Source organism: Bufo gargarizans, chromosome 5 (genome assembly GCF_014858855.1).
Source record: "Bufo gargarizans isolate SCDJY-AF-19 chromosome 5, ASM1485885v1, whole genome shotgun sequence".
NCBI lineage: Eukaryota > Metazoa > Chordata > Amphibia > Anura > Bufonidae > Bufo > Bufo gargarizans.
In genome coordinates, this window is record NC_058084.1 from 68969585 (window position 1) to 68992152 (window position 22568).

General features: G+C 39.4%; 1 protein-coding gene across 4 annotated transcripts in view; it reads left to right on the forward strand.

Moving 5' to 3' along the window:
* ZFHX4 (zinc finger homeobox 4) overlaps nucleotides 1-11282 on the forward strand; it is a 154262-nt gene extending 142980 nt beyond the window's left edge. For all 4 annotated transcript variants that reach the window (XM_044295828.1, XM_044295827.1, XM_044295829.1 and 1 more), the window contains exons 9-10: nucleotides 825-6158; nucleotides 6432-11282. In XM_044295828.1, the coding sequence (XP_044151763.1) occupies nucleotides 825-6158; nucleotides 6432-7903 (6806 nt within the window). In that variant the 3' untranslated portion in view covers nucleotides 7904-11282. The remainder of the gene's footprint in view (nucleotides 1-824; nucleotides 6159-6431) is intronic.
* The last annotated feature ends 11286 nt before the right edge of the window (nucleotides 11283-22568 follow it).

The window sequence follows — 22568 nt, forward strand, 5'->3', positions numbered from 1 at the left end:
ACACTCCAAAGACATACTGATAGGGAATTTAGATTGTGAGCTCCAAGAAGTGATGATAATGTCTGTAAAGCGAGGTGGAATATGTTGGAGCTATATAGTAAACTAAATACTGTAAACCTGTAATATAACTGAAAAATGTCATATAAATATTTATTGATCATTTCAATTGTTCCTGTCTCCCCCTGTCTAGTGTAGTTACTAGATCACAGATAAGAAAAGTGCATAAAGTCACAGCATAGTTGTCTGTACAACTTTGATAGCTGACCATGGTGACAGGGATTGAAAAATCAAAAATTGTGGCCATTGCCTAAATGCTACTGTTATGGTTCTGGATCAGGTCTAACCAATTAACTATTTGTTATAGCTTTTATAATGTTAACGGAATTATGAGTGGAATTGCCCTTTAAATATTGCACAGATTGCTTCATAAACTCATAGTTAATGGTTTTATTTTAAAAAGTTATGCAGGACATATTTGCATTTTAGAACAGAAGAAACCAGACTAAAATATAAAATTGTTTAGTAAGAAATACTATAGAGAGCAGGAAGATGAATTATTTTGCAGACCTTCGGTCTCCAGATGTCTTCTAATGATACTAGTGGTGTCATTTTTCCATATTCTAATGGCTAACACAACGCAGCTCATAAAAGCTTGTACAGCAGATTCTACCTCTTAATTTTATTGTATTACATGCTTGTTCTTTGTTGCTGATCACATGAAAAATAAATCTTGCAACAGTCATACACATAAAACTTTTATCCACATACAAATGAGAACAAATACATTAGCGCTAATTTTATTCTTTTTTCCTTGCTTGAATTAGGTGACAGTCCAACAGAAGAAAAAAACATTCAAGGTGGAGATGATATAAAAGCAGGAATTGAAATTAAAACAGAGGAGCAAAATTTGTCCAAAGAATCACAAGATACCACAGAGTGGAACAAAAACATCAGCAAAGATGCAAAACCATGTGACTTACTAACGGAACAGCTGAATGATCAGCAAAGAAGGCAGCAGCTCTCGGTTTCTGACCGACACGTCTATAAATACCGTTGTAACCATTGTAGTTTGGCTTTTAAGACTATGCAGAAGCTTCAGATACATTCCCAGTATCATGCTATTAGGGCTGCTACCATGTGTAGTCTTTGCCAACGTAGCTTCCGTACATTCCTGGCTTTAAAAAAACATTTGGAAACTGGCCACCCTGAGCTTAATGAGACTGAACTTCAGCAACTGTGTGCAACTTTACCTGTAAATGGAGAGCTCTGGTCCGAAAATGAAAGTATAGCTCCAGATGAACACTCCCTAGAGCAGGAAAATGAGCGAGAATATGAGACGGACCATGAAGGGAAAGCTAGCCCAGTTGGGAGTGACAGTAGCTCCATTCCAGATGACTTGGGCTCTGAACCAAAGCGGACTTTGCCTTTTAGGAAAGGGCCAAATTTTACTATGGAAAAATTTTTAGATCCATCACGACCATATAAGTGTACAGTATGTAAAGAGTCCTTCACACAAAAGAACATTCTTTTGGTCCATTATAATTCAGTATCTCATTTGCATAAGCTTAAAAAAGTTTTACAGGAAGCATCAAGCCCAGTTCCTCAAGAGACCAACAACAGCACTGACAATAAACCATACAAGTGCAGCATTTGTAATGTTGCCTACAGCCAAAGTTCTACATTGGAAATCCATATGAGATCTGTCCTTCACCAAACTAAGGCAAGGGCTGCCAAGCTAGAACCTAATAGTAACAATACTAGTGGGAATAATATACCAGGGAATGTTAGCAGCCCAAACCAAGGGATGCTAGATTCTATGAGTTTGCCAGCTGTTAACTGCAAAGAACCCCACCCAGATGCCAAAGAAACAAACAAAAAGCAAGCTCCTGAAATTATTCCCACCCAACCTCCACATCATCCACCCCAGTCACCAGCACAGCTTCAAATGCAACTGCAGCATGAATTGCAACAACAAGCTGCATTCTTTCAACCACATTTCTTAAACCCAGCATTTCTTCCCCACTTTCCCATGACTCCTGAAGCTCTTATTCAGTTCCAACAACCTCAGTTTCTTTTTCCTTTTTACATACCTGGCACAGAATTTAGCCTAAATCCTGATTTGGGCCTACCTGCCTCTGCTGCATTTGGTATGCCTGGCATGGCTGGATCATTTCTTGAAGATTTAAAGCTGCAAATTCAAACACAACATCAAATCGGGCAGACTCAGCTGCAAATGTTGCAACAGCAAGCCCAACAGCAAGCCCAGCAATATCAAGTACAGTCACAGCATCAATCACAGAAACACCATCATCCCAATAGGATACTTAAACAGGAACAAAGCAGCATTGCAAATGTTGAAAGTCAACTAACAAAAGATTCATTAACTTATAAGGATTCTGAAGATGTGCATGAAAAAAAGGAGAAACCAAAGCATGAAATTTCAAATGATAATGACACTCCCAAAGATAAAGATGTTAAGAAGCAAAAGCCATCGGATTCTACTATTCTACCACCCCGAATAGCGTCTGGTGCTAGAGGAAATGCAGCAAAAGCTCTGCTTGAAAACTTTGGATTTGAATTGATAATTCAATACAATGAAAACAGGCAGAAAGTACAGAAGAAACATAAACTTGGAGATAATGGAAATCATGAGAAATTAGAGTGTGGGGAATGTAGTAAGCTATTTTCAAATATTCTGATCCTAAAGAGTCATCAAGAACATGTTCATGGACAGTTTTTCCCTTATGGAGAATTAGAAAAGTTTGCCCGTCAATACAGAGAAGCATATGATAAACTTTATCCAATTGCTCCATCTTCTCCAGAAACTCCTCCACCCCCACCACCTCCTCCACCGCCTCCTCCATCTGCACCACCTGCACAACCTCCTCCAGCACTTACTCCTGTGGTACCGGTAAAAATCCCAAGTTCGACACCAACTCCATTGCAAGCTCCTCCTCCAACACCACCTCCTCCACCACCACCACCACCTCCTCCTCCACCACCACCTCCAGCTCCACCTCAAGTTCAACTTCCAGTCTCTTTAGACCTTCCACTTTTCCCTCCAATTATGATGCAATCTGTCCAACATCCTGCTTTACCACCACAACTTGCACTACAACTCTCTCCTATGGATGCATTGTCAGCAGATCTTACACAGATGTGTCAGCAACAGTTGGGTTTAGATCCGAATTTCCTGCGTCATTCTCAGTTTAAACGCCCACGTACAAGAATTACAGATGACCAACTGAAAATATTACGTGCCTACTTTGATATTAACAATTCCCCAAATGAAGATCAAATACAGGAGATGGCAGATAAATCAGGGCTTTCCTTGAAGGTCATTAAACACTGGTTCCGTAATACATTATTTAAGGAGCGGCAAAGAAATAAAGATTCCCCATACAATTTCAGTAATCCTCCCATAACAGTCCTTGATGATATAAGAATTGAGCCACAACTACCTTCCATAGATATTCACAGGTCAGACTCATCTTTCAGCAAAAGGTCATCAAGGACTAGGTTTACTGACTATCAACTTAGAGTCTTACAGGACTTTTTTGACACTAATGCATACCCAAAGGATGATGAGATTGAACAACTTTCTACAGTACTCAACTTAGGCACACGTGTTATTGTTGTATGGTTTCAAAATGCCCGTCAGAAGGCAAGAAAATGTTATGAAAATCAAGCTGAAGCTAAAGACAGTGAAAAGAGAGAACTAACTAATGAGCGTTACATTCGTACTAGCAACATGCAGTATCAATGTAAGAAATGTAATGTTGTGTTCCCTAGAATATTTGACTTAATTACTCATCAGAAAAAGCTTTGTTATAAAGATGAAGATGATGATCTGCAAGATGAAAGTCAAACAGAAGATTCTTTGGATGCTACAGATCAAATAATGCCAAAGACATACTATTATACTAGTCAGACTGAGACATCTAAAGCTACCACAGTAAGCTCTGGATCTGGCTCAAGCACCCCTTTAATTCCATCACCCAGACCAGAGTTTGGAAAAACTTCACCAAAACCTGACACACACCCTGAGAAACCAAAGCAAATTGATGCTATTGCAAGCTCATTAGCCTTTAAATTAACACAGTCTAATTCAACTTCAACATCATCTGATACACAACCTTCAGTAACCGTTACACAACAAAGACAACAAATTACAAGACCTTCATCAGCATCCCAAACCACTCCTGTTCCATCTAGTCCATTACAAATATCTCTGACTTCTCTGCAAAACAGCCTACCTCCTCAGTTGCTACAGTACCAATGTGATCAGTGCACAGTTGCTTTTCCAACACTAGAGTTGTGGCAGGAGCACCAACACATGCATTTTTTAGCTGCCCAAAACCAGTTTCTCCATTCACAATTCTTGGAAAGGCCAATAGATATGCCATACATGATTTTTGACCCTAACAACCCTCTGATGGCAGGACAATTACTTGGAGGTTCCATGTCACACTTGCCACCACAACCGGGGGCACCACATGGAGCCACACCAGTTTCTGCATCTTTGAAAAGAAAGCTAGATGACAAAGATGATAATAACTGCAGCGAGAAGGAGGGGGGCAATAGTGGTGAGGACCAACATCGGGATAAGCGATTAAGGACTACAATTACTCCTGAACAACTAGAAATATTGTATGAGAAGTATTTACTAGATTCTAATCCAACTAGAAAGATGCTTGACCATATTGCAAGAGAAGTGGGCCTGAAAAAAAGAGTGGTACAAGTCTGGTTTCAAAATACAAGAGCCAGAGAAAGAAAAGGTCAATTTAGGGCTGTAGGACCTGCCCAGTCCCATAAAAGGTGTCCGTTTTGCCGTGCTCTATTTAAAGCAAAGTCAGCCTTAGAAAGTCACATAAGATCTCGGCACTGGAATGAGGGAAAGCAAGCTGGTTATAGTTTGCCACCAAGTCCTCTGAATACAATGGACGATGGTGGTGAAAGTCCAAACAAATATATGTATTTTGATTATCCCCAAGTACAAAAAAATGATCAGCTAAGTGAAAATGATTTGCCCTCTACTGTTTCTACACCTGTTAGCAAAAATGCTGAGCTGTCGCCGAAGAATCTTTTAAGCCCATCATCTTTTAGGGCAGAATGCAATGAGGACTTAGAAAACTTGAATGCCCCCCCCGCGGAAAGATTTGATCAAAGCAAAAATGACTTTGATGAAACATCATCAATTAACACGGCGATCAGTGATGCTACAACAGGAGATGAGGGAAACAATGATGGGGAAAGCACCACTGGTAGTACTAAAGATGTAAAAACTCCCAAAGAGCCAAAAATGCACATAAATGACAGTTTGCCAAAAACAGAAACTACTCACATGGTAGATAGCTGTGATGAGAGTTTCTTCTTCTCTTTAACAAATACATCACATAATAACATAGACAGAGAAAGTGATCAAGACCAAAGCATATATATGACTGATGAATTTGAGGACAATGCCGACCGTAGTGAAACATCAAGTATAGCAGATCCCAGCTCACCAAATTCATTTGGTAGTAACAATCCTTTTAAAACCAAAAATAATGATCGACCAGGTCATAAAAGATTTAGAACTCAAATGAGTAATGTTCAACTTAAGGTTCTTAAAGCTTGCTTTTGTGATTATAGAACTCCAACAATGCAAGAATGTGAAATTTTGGGCAATGAGATTGGTCTTCCCAAACGTGTTGTTCAAGTTTGGTTTCAAAATGCACGGGCAAAAGAAAAGAAATTTAAAATAAACATAGGGAAGCCATTCATGATTAACCAAACTGGGCCAGATGGAACAAAACTAGAGTGTTCTCTTTGTGGGGTGAAATATTCAGCACGACTGTCCATTCGAGATCACATTTTTTCAAAGCAACATATTAACAAAGTGAGAGAAACTATAGGAAGTCAGCTTGACCGTGAAAAGGATTACTTGGCTCCTACAACTGTGCGGCAACTGATGGCACAGCATGAACTGGATCGTATCAAAAAGGCCACAGATGTTTTGGGTTTATCTGTTCAGCAGTCAAGTATAATGGAGAACAGTCCTCTTCATGGTCTCAATCTGCCAACGTCTTACCAAGGGCTACCTGGCCTTCCTCCAGTTCTTCTTCCTGGGATGAACAGCCCATCTCCATTGCCTGGGTTTACACAGAGTTCAAATGGTAAGTGTATAGCTAAAAAAATAAATACGTCTATTTTATAGTAATAAATTAGTGTTTTATAATGGAAAATGATCAAATGAATGCTGCTTTGTGGATTAATACATAGTCTTTCTACAGATGCATTTTTTTTTTAATCTTAGCCCATAATATTAATTGTACCTCCATGTAAAGTTTGTTTTAATATTAATGTGAAATATGACATTTCCCCTTTTAAAATATTTTATAGAATCACAATTTAGTTGATTAACAGCTATTCTTTTTTCTTGATTTCAGCTCTGACATCTCCTGGTGCAGGCATGCTTGGGTTCCCACCTTCAGCTACTCCATCACCTGCTTTGTCTCTCAGCAGTGCCCCCACCAAACCGTTGCTGCAGACTCCTCCACCAACTCATCCTCCTCCACTGCCACCACAACCGTCTCCATCATCCTCTTTGTCAGGACAGCAGACAGAACAACAAAACAAAGATCTAGATAAAAGCAAGCGACACAAATTCAAACATGTAAAAGAAGAAGTAATAGAAACTACAAAGTCTGAAATTAAACAGTCTAAAAAAGAGGAAAAAATCTCATCTGCTCTTTCTATGCTGAGCAAAGCTGGAGAAATGCCCATGGACCCTGCTCAGCTGCAAGCACTTCAAAATGCTGTTTCAAATGATCCAGCTTCATTTATAGGTGGGCAGTTCTTGCCATATTTTATTCCTAGCTTTGCTTCATACTTTACACCCCAGCTCCATGGAACAGTGCAAGGTGGGTATCTGCCTCCAATCTGTGGGATGGAGAACCTGTTTCCTTATGGTCCAGCAGTGCCTCAAGCTATTGCTGGATTATCTCCTGGTGCACTGTTACAGCAGTACCAACAGTATCAGCAAAACCTTCAGGATTCATTGCAAAAACAACAAAAACAGCAGCAAGAACAAAAGCCACCAAAAGTAAACTCACCAAATATAGAAAGTGAACAGCAGCAAAAAGCAAACAAAGAGCCCGAAAAGAAAGAAGAAAAATGTCCTGCCACGGAAAGCACAAAAGAAGAACCCCAGACACATCCAAAAAATGCAGACTTATCAGACAATATCATTGTTCCATTTGTCAAGCATGAGTTTATGTGCAGAAAGTGCCAGATGATGTTTACTGATGAAGAGGCAGCGGTAAACCATCAAAAGTCCTTCTGTTACTTTGGTCAGGCTTTGTTTGACCCACAAGAAACAGTGCTTCGAGTTTCAGTCAACAAACATCAGTGTCTTTCCTGTGATGTGGCTATCAGTGGAAGTGAAGCACTTAGCCAACACCTCCAGTCAAGCTTGCACAAAGAGAAAACAATCAAACAAGCAATGAGAAATGCCAAAGAGCATGTTAGATTATTACCTCACTCAGTCTGCTCCCCTAGTCCTAACACCACATCTACCTCGCAGTCTGCAGCTTCTTCTAATAACACCTATCCTCATCTTTCTCGCTTCTCCATGAAGTCCTGGCCTAATATTCTTTTTCAAGCATCTGCCAGGAAAGCTGCTTCTTCCCCTTCTTCTTCTTCTCCCTCCCTCTCCTTGCCTTCAACGGTTACCTCAAGTTTGTGCAGCACCTCAGGGGTTCAAACCTCACTACCCACAGAAAGTTGTTCAGATGAGTCTGACAGTGAGCTGAGCCAGAAGCTGGAAGACTTAGATAACCCTCTGGAAGTCAAAGCTAAGCCTGCTTCTGGTCTAGATGGTAATTTCAATAGCATCAGAGTGGATATGTTCAGTGTGTAGGAGTGAAGACAGGATCCCTTGCTTATAAAAATAAGACTTTTTAATTGCAGTTCCAAAGCTTCTTTAACCCAAAAAAAAATACAGTACCAAATGATTGACTCAGGATTGTTTTCCCATATTGATATGCTGGCAATATAGGACGGTATAGTATGGACAGAACTGTTGCAGATGGTTGAATGCGCTTGTAATATATGCTTAAAGTATGGATAAAGGAAAAAATCCTCCAAGTTCTTTTGGAACTTGTTTCAAGCCAAAAACTCTCCAAAAGCAAATTGCACCTCAGCTGGATTGAATTCCAAAATGCTAGCATGTACTGTATGGGGGGACGATCCAGAATTTTCAAAGAGAAATTCTCTTAGTTTAGGTAGGTGTGATTCAGTAGCTTTAAATTCTCAGGTCAGAACATAACATTTCTCATTTGTTTTTGTTTTTTAAAAAGCAGCAAAAGCCTGGTAAAACTGTGAGTTTTCCCCCTCCAAAAATGTCAATCTTTATTCGAACACATTTACACATTTTTAGGTGTGTTTAGTGTATTAATTGATTTCATAATCCCTGCTGTGCAGCAGGAATATTTCATGTGAGCTTACCCTGCAGGATAGTACCGTTTTACCACAGATGGGATTTTGGTAGGTGGAAAGATGTATATGCCCTGTGTATTGCAGTTTGTATATGCCACAAGTTATATTTATAACATATCAACCCATTTCATAGAATATACTAATATTCTGTGCCAATTCTACCTTTTTACTTTTACCTCTAAATCTCATCCTTTTTGTTCTGAAAGAGGTAATAATCCTAGTTTTGATATAGACTCTGAGGGTTACGTGACATTTATCATTTGTGAATTTAATGCTTTAATGTCAAGGTACTTGCTTTTGTCTGGACTAGTGCACTTATAATTTTGTAGACCATGTGAAATTAATTAAAATATTTGTTTTTCTTTTTCTTCACTTTTTCTTTTGGATCATTTTTGTTCAGTTGGTTTCTTTTGGATGTTTCTTTTTGTTGTTGTTAGTGTTCATATTGTTGTGTGTAGTGCAGCAGAAATTTTGGTCTGCATTTGTTAGAAGTTGGCCTCCTAACAACCCAAAGACCTAACAATTGGTGCATAACTAAAGTAGTGCTATATACTTGAAAAAAAAAAAACCTAAGTACAAGTTGAACAAATAAAAAAAAAAAAAATATGAAAGGGTATATTTGCTTCTACTGAAAGCAAAGAAGCTGCTTTAAAAATAATAATAATAATTAAAAAGGGGACTAAATTGTTTTGTACAAAGATATTAGCCTGGTGATCATACAACTGAACTTTAGTTAGATGCCTGCACTCTACTATATAGGTGGTTAGGCATTTATGTACTTCCGTTAACCTGTTATGTGATGCAGGGGCCTACCACATATTACGGTGCAATATATGGCACATCTTTTCAGCATCCCATTGGTTAATAATCTGGGCACTTGTGTTTGCTGTTCTGTTACTTTTTTTTTACTGTTTTGTTTGTTTGTCATATATGCATTTCAAAGTATTATCCTTATCAAGATTTGCTGCTACTGTGTTAACCTTTTTTTGTTTTGCTTGCCATAGTTTTCAACTTCTGCCACACAGTGAATTGAATTATAAATTGCTATGCTTTGCCATTCATTTTTTTTTCTGTTGCTGTGGAACTTAAAGAATGTGAAAGCTGTCAAGGGTGCTTTACGAATCACTTTTGGGTTTGGTATAGTAAAACAATATGATTCATTCCAAAGTAACAGAAGGTTGTACGAAAAGTGAAAAAGACTCGTGAACAAAGAAAGATATGCTGTTGTACATATTTGTAGTTGGCTGTGCATGGTACAAAATTTATAAATATGAAGAAATGCAAAAATGTATTGCTTTCGGTATTTCTGGTCTGAGATGAACAAGAAGCATGTAATGCAACTGTCTGACAGTTTAACAAAAGAAAATCATGCTTAAAACTGTTTTAATGATCAAATCAACTACCATTTCATTTTACATTTTATTATTGTACAGTTTTTTGGTTTTGTTAAATAATGATCACAACTATGTTCTGTAAATTTTTTTATGCGAACCTTTTATTGTTCTTAATTTGGGGGAAAAATATTTTTTTGGTATTTTAAAATTTTTATTTTAATTCTGAAGACACTTTTTTTGTGTTTCGTAAAGAGACATCATGGCCTCCCAAGGTGCAATCCTGCCGCTATAGTGAGCTAATGTCCTAAATCCAAAGGCTTCAGAAGATTGCTTTTGCCTTTTTCATGAATGTTAAGCAGCAGCATTGTGAGATCGATCTGTACTGGCAGTTAACACGATGTGCAACAGTGTGTTAGCATGGAACAGAACGCGTTTCACAAAACAAAGGACTGTTTTACAAATGATGATTCGACAGTAAGTCGACACAAACTTTTACAACTGCACAGCAGCCAAAAAATAAATAAAAAAATTAAAAAACTTTAACTGGATGGACGTTGTTAGGGTGACATAAAGAAGAAAACTAGATAAATAAATAAAAAAAAGGACAGCCACCAAAGGTTGGGAATGAGTATTGTTTTTCCTGGATATCAAAGGGATTATTACAGCGCAATCATTGTCTACACAACATGTACTCTCAACGCCTGGGTTACATAGGAAATGCACCCTGAGGTTTTAATAAAAAGCCCGTAAGGCTATAACTTTAAATAAACTAAACCAAAAATGTTATTGATGTTTTATATATAGAGGGTAGTCTCATTAGTTTTTGTTACTGTAATGTTTGAAGTCTCAAATGTACCGTATTACGGTAAATAACATGGTTTTGAAAACTTTTTTTTATTTTGTCACAGACCTGTTGTCATAGTTGAAATGATGTTTATTGTAGATGGTATTTGAACTTCTTCTCCTGGAAATAGTTCATCAAGTATGTTTGTTGCTCATTGTGATACATTAAAAACTGTATCTGCATATTTACAAAGTGTTTTTCATTTGTTTGATTTTTCGTATTACTGTTTTAGGTAGAGTTTCCTCGTTTCAGAGTCTTTTGCTTTTATGAAGGAGACAACAAAATAAAGGGGAAAACTCTATATTTATCAACCCTAAAAATATAAAAAAGAACAAAAAAATTTTGTAAAGTTGAAAAAAGTGTGATACATATAATAAAGACTTTCATTATCGATGACATTTTTTACAATATAAATAATGGCTCTCACCATACGAGCAGTAGAAGCATATATACTGTCTTTTTAGACACTAAAGATATTGCAAGTGTATTTTGAAACTGTTTTCATAAAAAATGAAATTTAGAGGAAAATGAAGTTGCATTTTAGACTCCCTTTACCCTTTGCCTTTGTGAAGAAAAGCTTTCAAATGCATTGTTTTGCTTATGAACATGCCAATAAATATTGCTTAATTTATTTCATACAGTATTTCATTTGTGCTATTATGCCATACGATATGAGATGGGTTTTCTTTTTTCTCTGGCTAATTTGAGAAATGTACCTATCAGGGGGTGGCATATAATAGGGATAGTCAAAGCAGCTGTTGCTGAGCCCATGAAAAGGAGGAGCCCAGCTTGAGCTAATCGTGAACACCTTTAAGAGATGTTTAACCAAGGTTCCTTGGGTTCACATGAGAAAATTGTTTGGAGAAATTGGCCTCTATCTACACAGGTGAAGTGTTCCTCCAATTTCAATTGTTTCAAAAACTGTTACACACACAGGACACATTCTCAATGAGGTGAAAGTGGCTATTTGTCAATTAATCCATTGAAGTAGATCCTAGTAGTAAGTTATTGTCTTCAAAGTAGTCTCAAATCGGGTTGCTTTATTATGGATCTTTTAGACACGATAAAGACGTTTTCAGAGATTTTGATACTGATGACCAGGATAGGTCATCAGTATCTGATCGGTGCAGGTCTGACACCTGTTTGAGAAGACACTGGAGCTCCTGTGAGCGGAGCAGCCTTCTCGCAGCTTACCAAGCACTGCGCCGTACATATGAAAGCAGTTGTGCTTAGTATCTCGCTTAGCCCCATTTAAGTGAATGGGGCTGAGCGTGATACCTAGCACAGCTGCTATCAAATGCATGGTGCTGTACTTCGTAAACTGCGAGAAGGCCGTGGCACTCACAGAGGCACCACTGCCTTATCAAACAGCTGATCCCAGGTCTTGGACCCCCACCGATCAGATACTGATCCCAGGTCTTGGACCTCAAATGTGTCAGCATCTGGTCCCACCAGAGGAATATCTGGTATGCTACTTCAACCCAGCTCCCTTTCTATAGACCACGAGAAACCACAAAGAAATACCCCTATCCAAAATTACAGCAATTTAAGCAAACAATAGTGAGGAAGGTCATCTCACTGTTTCCTCCTTCAGGTGATGGAAAGAAGTGAGGAAGGCAACAAATACATATGTTTCTTATCCTGAGATTGTGGAGTAAGAGAGTCTGAATACAGCTAAAGAGGCGAAACCAGTTATGTGTACAACATAACTTTTAGTCCAAAATATTACATTCGTCCATATAAAAATCAGATAAGTGAAACATACAAAACCAACCACCATAACACAGTAAAATGTGCCACCACGGCACCGATACAATCTAATACCATATTGTAGGTCTAAACTCTCGGTATAAACTGTTTATTCAGTTGTAATGTAATAAAAATTAACAGTGTTACCGGTTCCTCAAGACCTTCCCAGTAACCACACTGTGGGGAGGGGGGTGGGTCTACAGGAACTGGTAAGTCCATTAATTTTGAATGCATCACACTTGAATTACTTGTCTATATCAAGAGTCTTAAACTACAATACGAGATTAGATTGTTTTAGTGCTCTGGGAGCAAATATATTGCATTCTATTTTACTGCATTTAGATTTTTTTTTATGTTTCACTTTCACACCTGCATGCAGCAGTTTTTATCGGCCATTTCTCAGCATATTTGCGGGTAGCGGCTGTAACTCTGCCAGACCCCACAATGGCAGTAGTATCCAGCAGTACAGGACCCGGAGAACTTCAGTAGGCTGTTCTCTACCAGAACACCTTGCTGAAGTTCTATGCCACATATGTGAAACTAGCCTTATCTGACTGGGCTTTTCATATGGATTTTAATTATTTGGATTAGGAATTATGTTTTACTCAATTGGTTTCACACTCTATCTGTATATACTTTGTTTGGGGAGTAAAAGTGAGGTTTCTTCACCTAATGACCTATACTTGTATGGAAGTGTTTGTGTGATGGTATGAACAAGCAATAGTAGAGTACTCCATTTTCACTTCTGCTATGGGGCCATCTCTGCTCTATATGGGGCCCTGATACAACCAAGGTTTTTCTAAAAAAATAAAAAATAAAGAATATGTGACCTTCAATTCAAGCTACAAGAACCTCATCAATAATATCAAGCACAAATTCTATTCTAGACATATATGGTATTACTTTAATTCGCTCATTATATCTAAGGGATCATGCACATGGCCTTGTTATGAACCTGTGTTTCATAGATCCATAATAGCATGTTATGGGCCCATACTGTACCTTTTTGTGCTATACTCCAGTGCATATTGCAATTGCATTACAGAGGCATTCTCTGCTATAAGCTTTGCAGACCTATAGGCAGCCCATGCGAAATCACAAAAGGTCCATACACAAGGCTGTGCTGTACATATGATCCCTAATGATGAATTTGATAAAGCAGTACAGAAAGTTCCTCCTCCTGTGCCAATCACACACTGACATGAAGACATCTCTCTCTTTTAAAAGAAGTTCTTCAGCAGCTACAGTGTGTATTACACAGTTCTGTGTTCCACCTAGTACATGATAATATAATACACATCTTTGTAAAAAGGTTTAAGGTGTTTCATATTGGTCAATAAATGATGGACAGGAAGTTCTCCGCAGCTCTTCAAAAAGTGATTTTGCAACCATTGAGATTCATAGAATGAGGGGTACTATAACCACTGCCACAAATTTAGAAATGCTGCGCCCTGACACTTTGTGCTTTTACATGGTCATGGAACTCCTCGATAACTGCTTGCTGACTTCTAACATGCCTACAATTTAGAGATTGAGAGCATTATACCATATAGAGAGAGGGCCCTGTCCGCGAGGGCTTACAATCTGTGAGTCACACAATTCCATAGTAAAATATGCCATCTTTTTTTTCAGAATAGCTTTTTGTTTACGGCAGCAAACATGGCATGGCCTTCCATCCTAAATGTTCTCCTCTACCTTTCCAGCCCCATGGGCCATAGACACAATGGTCTGGAGCTGACCCTATTGCTCTGTGACCTGTGCATTGTACAAGAAAATAATAGATAAGCTTTGACAATCACCTATTGTGAATAGTGAATCCTGTCCTATCTGTACACAGAGGTGATCTCATTACAGGCAGGATTAGACTGATAGATAAGCAGGTAACTGCAGTAAAGAGATCTGTACAAACCAATAAGTGGTGCCTATTTTTAGGCTTAGTAGCCAGTGTGAAAACTGCAGGATTTTAGAGTTGTTGTTTAAATATAGATATTGATATGAAAAAAAAAAAAAAAACATAATTAACATTTTTTAATAATGCGTTAAACATAAAAACATGATTAAAACAATAGGTCATTTTCTGATAACATATTGCCTTTAAATAGAGATGAGCAAAGTTTTCAAAAGTTTGATTCGGCTGCTTCACCAAACTTCGATAAGAAATTAAATTTGTTGCAAACTACTTTGTTTCTTTGTAACAAATCGCATTTGATTGTATAGAGCGTGAACAATGACGGGGAACCCCTCTGATGCATTTGCAGCTGATCGCAGCATCTGGGAGTCACATTCAGCCTATCACGGGGTTAATCATGGGATAATACAAAAAAAAAATGCGCTCACCTCATCCATTTGATCACGGAGAGGCCATCTCGGCCATTTTCACGTGGTGCGCCGAAGTGTGACATCACCACGTCATCACGCTGGGCAGGCGTGGTGATGTCAAAATGATAAGTATGTTTTTTTTTATTGACACTTTAGGAAAAATTGATTCATTACAATGATGGGCCAGATAATTCGGATTCATGGGGAATCAAATTTTTCCTGAAATTCTGATCAAATTCCACCGTTAACTTCGATTCGCTCAACACTACCTTTACAGTTGGAAACTTCACATCAGTGAAACCAAGAATGAAGATAGAATGTTCAACCTTGTCATGTATGTTAGATCTCCTTTGAATTGTGACTGCTAGAGCTCATCTGGTAGAAACTGTACAGTAGGACTTCCAATCAGGATCTTATGTTTAGCATGTCTAAAAATAAAATGGTTAGTCATTGCCTTATGAAGTATGAACAATAATCAAGGAACCCTGGATGATCTATGCAGTTCATAAGCCTCCACTGTGTGGTTTCCAAGTCCTTAAACCTTGCGATGATGATCATTCAAACAAATGCTTGTACAAGCATTCTTTCCCGACCATTGCCCCATGTATACCTGACCATCAGTTAGTCGGAAAACAATGGGTTTTAACTGCCCAATTCTTTTGCCCTCCAGCTGTTATCTGGTAGTTGTTTTCTGGGGGAGTGGGGAGTGGCAGCTGCTGGTAGACAGCTATCTAATGTGTATGGCCAGTCATAAGCCCAGTCTGTACATGGAAAGATTATCAGGAACAAACCTTCGTACAAATGCTCACTCTTGATAACTGGCCAGTGCAAATTTGTCACCGATCACCTAACAAACAAGCAGAACGCTCATTTGTCGGGTGACACAACAGTTTATCCGGCACATAAAAACATTGTCAGAAACTTCTGCCAAACAATGAAACTGTATTGGGATGAATGATCACAGTATTGATTGTTCATCCCTAGGCAGAGGAGATAATTGCTGCAATGCAGCTAATAAGGGGACAATGATCAGATGTTCATATGGTTGTTCATTACTAATCATTGACCATTGATACTGGCCCATATAAATGGTTTTTTAAGTTACTTAACTGCAGGTAGTCATTATTTTGCTCTCCAAAAGAAATGTAGCCAGCCACTAATGGTATAGAACCAAATAACACATGTTTATTATAATCTTAAAGGGCAGTTTATCACTTTCTGGCTCAATTGTTATCACTCACTTAAAGGGGTTCTCCAGGAATTAATTAAAATGGCCGTCAGCAACCTGTCCTAGGATGTGAGCAGTACTGGTTGCCTCAACTTGCAGGGCTACCTAGAGAGGGTTAAGGTGGTGAGGCCTCACTATACACTACAGTTTGGCACTTGCGTATACTACACATTGGTGAGTGTTCCTGTCAGGCTGCTTAGCCATGATGGCATATCTTAAGTCCCACCGCCTAACCCCCCCAAGCAGCTTTGCAGGTAGAGGCAGCCAGTGCTACTCACATTCTAGGACAGGTTAATTGTGGCCATTTTAAAATCATTACCGGAGAGCCCCTTTAATTATCTATTATAACTGAAAATAACTTCATCCATGTTCTCATTTCTTATGTTGATCAGTTTCCACAAAATGATACGTGATATAGATAAATTATGGTCACACATTTTTGTGTGTGAGAGAGATGAATGAATGAGGCATGAGGAAAAGGCCCAATGTAGATAGGCAGAGTTGGACTGGCACACTAGGATCCTCTGGTTGGCCCAGGCTGTAACATAATAATGGAACAGGTCGAGCAGAAGACAACACACCTTGCACCTTATTTCTTATGGATTGATTCACAAATAGCCTATTTAAAGGGAACCTGTCACCGGGATTTGATGCATAGAGCTGAGGACATGGGTTGCAAGATGGCTGCTAGCACATCTGCAATACCCTGTCACCATAGGTATGTGTGCTTTTATTGTGGAGAAAAAAAACAATTTGATCCATATGCAAATTACCCTGAGATGTGTCCTGTACGTGAGATGAGTCCAGGGTGAATCCTTAGAATCTCTTCCTTGCTCCCCGACGTGAGACAGCCAGAGCGCCGTAATCTCGCGATGCGCGAGCTAGCGCATGTGCAGTTCCTTCCCTGAGGCTGATGCCAGCACAGGGAAGGAACACTATGAGCACACTGCGCTAGCTCGTGCATCGTGAGATTACGGTTCTCTGGCTGTCTCACGTCGGGGAGCAAGGAGGAGATTCTGAGGATGCGGGGCGGTGCTGGGTTCCTTCACGCTGGACTCAACTCACGTACAGGACACATCTCAGGGCAATTTGCATTTGGATCAAATAGTTTTTTTTCCACAATAAAAGCACACAGAGCTATGGGGACTGGGTATTGCAGATGTGCTAGCGGCCATCTAGCAACCCATGTCCTCAGCTCTATACATCAAATCCCGGTGACAGGTTCCCTATAACCTTATTAAAGATTTGTCCTGTTTGTACAATGATAGCAAATTTTACAGCACATGTGGATGTGCACATGTTCTATACAGTTGTAAAGTGGGCCTACAAAACTCCATTTTACCACTCTAAATAGGATGAAAAAGACATCGTGTGCAAGAGACAGATAGAGATAACGGTGTGTAGTGGATGAAAAATATCTAAAGAAAGTTGGACATTTTGGAAATGTCGTTAGCTGGTGGAGATGGTGAGCAATTGTTGCTCTCCTTTAGTTTTTTGTATCAAGCCCCTTGACTTCTTGTTACAGCGTTGAATTAGATTATTGTTGACTGAATGTTCAGGTTTCCTGTTGGCAACACATCTGCCCTGGCTTTCCCATTACATCACTCCAATACATGTGCAGTGATCACCAATATGCCAAATTATGAAGGAGTCAAATATGCACCGACTCCATCAGAAGGCTGCACATCATACTCAGCCGGGACCAGGATCTCTCCATATAATCTTGCCAGAAGCAGGACTGGATTCTAACAAATACATAAAATATGATGAAATAGGAAACACAGGCTATGAATCTGTTGATAAGAAAGGTTATGTGTGTCTATTTTAGATCGTGAGATCATAGATGTCCTGAAACTAAAAACCCATAGCTTATCTATAAATAAAACATGTGGACACAACTACTTGGTGGATAAATTAGGCCACAGCCAGCTATAGTAAGGAGCAACTTAAAGGGGTTGTCCACTTTTTTCTATGGATGACCTCAGGATAGGTCATCAATATCAGATCGTGGGGGGCAGACTTCCAGCACCCCCACTGATCAGCTGTTTGAAAAGAAACTGCAGTGGTGAGCAATGTAATTATAACTATGGCGTCCCCATTCACTTCTATGATAGCGCTGTCCTATTTATTTGACCAGACAGGGGCTGTCCCACTGAAGTCAATGGGGATGCCACAGTTGTAATTACACTGCCAAACTACATACACAAATCACTCTGCATGAAAAAGACCAATAAATACACCTGGCATAAACTCGGCCTAACCAGCCTAAATATAGCTATCCACTCTCATTCCGAAAGCGCCTTACCCCTCCTGTTAATAAAGAGGCCACGACAGAAAAAAGCTGGGAGGGCACCAATTCCTCCTCAGATTTTTCAGCTGCCAGGCACATTATATTTGTACCCAACCAGAAGGGTCACATGAATTTCTATTGACCAATGACCCTTCTGTTGCTGTGTCAACCAAAAATCTCTAGCCTAGCAACTGCAACCCAATCACTGATGGGTCTGCCAACCCACACTTGTCCCGATCTCTACTATTTTTAGACAACACGGCTACATTTTTGCCGGGAATTTTCTGCCAAAATGACCTCATAAACATTCACAGTGATGATGATAATCCCATGTGGATCCCTCTATATAATTTTGAGATCCAGCCATTCTTTCTAGACCCAGGCTGAACATGAGCAGAGCCAAAGTGGTCTTCTGACAGTATAGCATAAGTGTTAGCCATCAGCAACATTTGCTTGTTTGTGAATGATTGTATGAATACCTACCTATTTATCATGTATTGCTGATCTTACACTACCACTGTAAAAAGTATCATTAACAACTTAAGTACCGGGCCCATTTTTGGTTTTGTATTTTCGTTTTTTTCTCCCTATGTTCCAATAACCATAACTTTTTTCATTTTCCATTTATATAGCCATATAAGGGCTCATTTTTTGCAGGATAAGTCGTCTTCTGTAAGGACACCATTCAATTTACCATGTATATTATTGGAAAACGGGTAAAAATTCTTTGTGGGGTTAAATTAAAAGAAAAAAAAATGTAGCCAAGTTTTTGGAGTTTTGACATCACATCATTTACTGTGCACTAAAAATGACATGATGTCCTTTTTCTGCGGCTCAGTACAAATATTGCAATACCAAGCTTGTATCGTTTTTTTTTTTTTTGTTTTACTACCTTTAAAAAAATATAAAAATTCTTTGCATTGCCTTTTTCTGACAGCCATACCCTTTTTAAATTTCAGTTCACAGAGCTGTATCAGAGCTTGTTTTTTGCAGGATGAACTGTAGTTTTTATTGGTACAATTTTTGTGGTATGTATGACTTTTTGATCACTGTTATTAAAAAGTTTTGGCGGGGGATTAAAAAATGGTAGTTTTCTTTTTTTTTCATTACCACACTCACTGTACAGGAATTTTTTAAAATATTTTAATAGTTCAGACATTTTTGGATTTTTTTGATTGTTAATATATTTTTACATGTAAAATTAGGGGGTTATTTAAACATTTAATATATATATATATATTTTTTTACTTTTATAGTAACCTTTAACCCCTTAGGGGGCTAGAACCTGGGATTTTTTGTTCCCTTGTCCTATGCACCCTAATAGAGATCTATTAGGGTGAAGGGGATTCAGCACTCCCTACTGAGCTGTGTTTCCAGCACAGCTTAGCAGGGAGCTTACTGTGGCAGGCCTGGGAAGCTTCAGAAGCATCCAGGCTGCCATAGTGACCAATCAGAGCCCTGCAATTTCACTGTGGGGTCTCCAATCAGAAGGCAGAGGGAGCCATATCCCTCTGACTTACCTCACATATGCCACAATCAACATCTGAATGACGGGGTTCAGCACACGATCTCCATTTGCCGTCATTGCAGCCTGGTGCCTGCTGTATGATACAGTCAGCACCCGCAGTATTTAGAGCAGGCTTACTGCAGCAGCCCGCTCCATACATTCCTCAACCACCATGACATACCGTTACATCGCGGTGGTTGAAGGGATTAATGGTGGCATGAGCTGAAGAAGTAAACACCACTCACAGCGGGCATTGTTGTCTCGAGCACAGCTCTGTAAAAATTATGCTTCTTGCCTGTTAGGAATAAACTCCTCCTTGTCGCCTACAAGGATAATGATAATGAAATATACTCATCAATCATATTTCAAGCCACTGATCATTTTACACTGGTTAGAAAAATCCTTGTGTTTAAAAGTACCTTAAACGGAGTCTGTCACTAGGAGGGCACAATGCCATGTAGGCACAGCTCATCTGAATGTAATGATATCTTTTACTTAGCAACCCATTGCTTCATTCGGGAAAATGATTTTAATTGTTATGCAATTTAGCAGTTAAGTGCACTGAGGATGAACCAAAGCCTCTCTGTGCACATTTAATCTAACTGATTTTTCCTCCCTTTTCTGATTGACAGGGCCAGAGGCTGCACAGTCATCTTCCCTGGTCCTATCACTCAAGAAAGAGAAGAAAGAGAAGGAGAGGTTGGCAGAGGAAGCAGGAGGAGCAAGGGTGCATAGAGTGGCTTTGGCCCACCTTCTGTACGCTCAACTACTCATTTGCATTTAGATTTAAAGGGGTTCTCTGGGAATTAAGAAAATGAAAATACGTTAATTTTACTTTATTATAAATATATTCCCAAATACTTTTCATTAGCTATCATGGCTCATTTTGTCTAGGGAGCAATCACCAGGGGAAATTAAATCGCCGCTGTCCTATTACTACACACAAAACCTGTCCTAATAACACAGCAGGACAAGTTACTTCACCACACTGAGCTAAAGAGCTGCCTCATCCTCCTCTGTGCTCTACTTGTCAGGGATTATGATCCTGAATGCAGAAGATAAATCTTCATGTGAATCTCTGTAAGAATGGAGTTCATGAAGAGACAGGAAGTACAGAGAGGACAGACTGTGGTAATGGAGACTGCATACAAGTGTTGCGGCTCATTATCCACATCCACACCTTCTCTCTGTACTTCATGTCAAAAATTCTATACCTACAGAAATTCAACCGAAGATCTTATTAGCTGTATTCAGAATCGTAATCCCTGACAAGTAGAGCAGAGAGGAGGGTGAGGCAGCTCTTTAACTCAATGTTGTGAAGTAACTTGTCTTGCCGAGTGATTAGGACAGGTTTTGTGTGTACTAATAGGACGGCAGCCATTTTATTTCTCCTAATGATTGCTCCTCAGAAAAAGGAGCCATTATAACTAATTGATTAATTAGCTAAATTACCCTATGTTTTCTGATCACACGTCCTATAAATATAGACACAGTCTTAGGGGAAGCATTCGCAGGGGTTAGCATTAGCCAAAAGCACCATTTGTGCCAAAGCGCCATTTTGCCTAAGCGCTAAGGTATGCTACGATATTGTCTCACTCAGGCTCTGGCTGCTCTACTCATCACTATGGCTGTCTACTTTCAAATTCAACCACACTGTCCACCCTCTGTCCCTTCTCTCCACATCAGTCCCTCCCTCCTTCCATCACCCTTGTTAAGTTCTCATACACTTTATACTCTCATACATTAAACTGCCCCATCTTTCTCCTCTGCCACACGCAGAAACCCCAAAAATCTGATTAATGTTTACTGCACATCCTCTCCAGTCTCTTAACTGCACACTATGGAACGCACGGTCAGTTCGTAACAAATGACCCACAATCCACGATTTCTTCCTCTCACGCTCTCTGAACTTGCTAGCCCTTACAGAAACCTGGCTTCAACCCTCTGACACTGCTTGCCCTGCTGCCCTATCCTATGGTGGACTTCACTTCTCCCATACCCACAGACCTGATGACAGGCACGGTGGAGGAGTAAGCATACTACTTTCTCCACAGTTCACATTTCAGGTCATTCCCCCTGTACTCTCTCTCACATTCCCCTCTTTTGGGGTTCACATCATTAAACTCTTCCATCCATTCTCACTGAGAGTTGCAGTTGTCTATCGTCCCCCAGGCTCCCCCCACCAATTTCTGGATCACTTTGCAGTTTGGCTTCCTCACTTCCTCTCTTCTAAATCACCAACTCTTATTATGGGTGACTTTAATATCCCCATTGATGATCCCATCTTCCCATCAGCTGCTCACTTTCTATCTTTAACCTCCTCTCTTGGCCTATCACAACTTACTTCCTCTGCCACGCATGAACAGGGCAATATACTTGATCTAGTCTTCTTCCGTCACTGCTCAGTCTCAAACTTTAGTAACTTATCCTTCCCACTTTCTGACCACAATCTTCTTTAATTTACAATAAAGACCTCTCACTTTTCTCATGACAATCCTACTTTTCACACTTACAGAAACCTACACACCATTAACTGCCAGCAACTTATTAACACCCTACAACTAGCTCCTACTCCAATCACTTCCCTTCCCTGTCCAGACTTGGCTGCCAATCATTACAACCAGACCCTCAAAACCATCCTAGATGAAGTTGCTCCAATATCAATCCAACCCTTTCGACACAGAACACATCAACCCTGGCACACACCTGAAACACGCTGCTCCAGATGTGCAGAATGCTTATGGAGAAAATCGCGAATATCAGCAGACTTTCTCCATTATAAATTTATGCTCAAAACATATAATTCAGCTCTCACC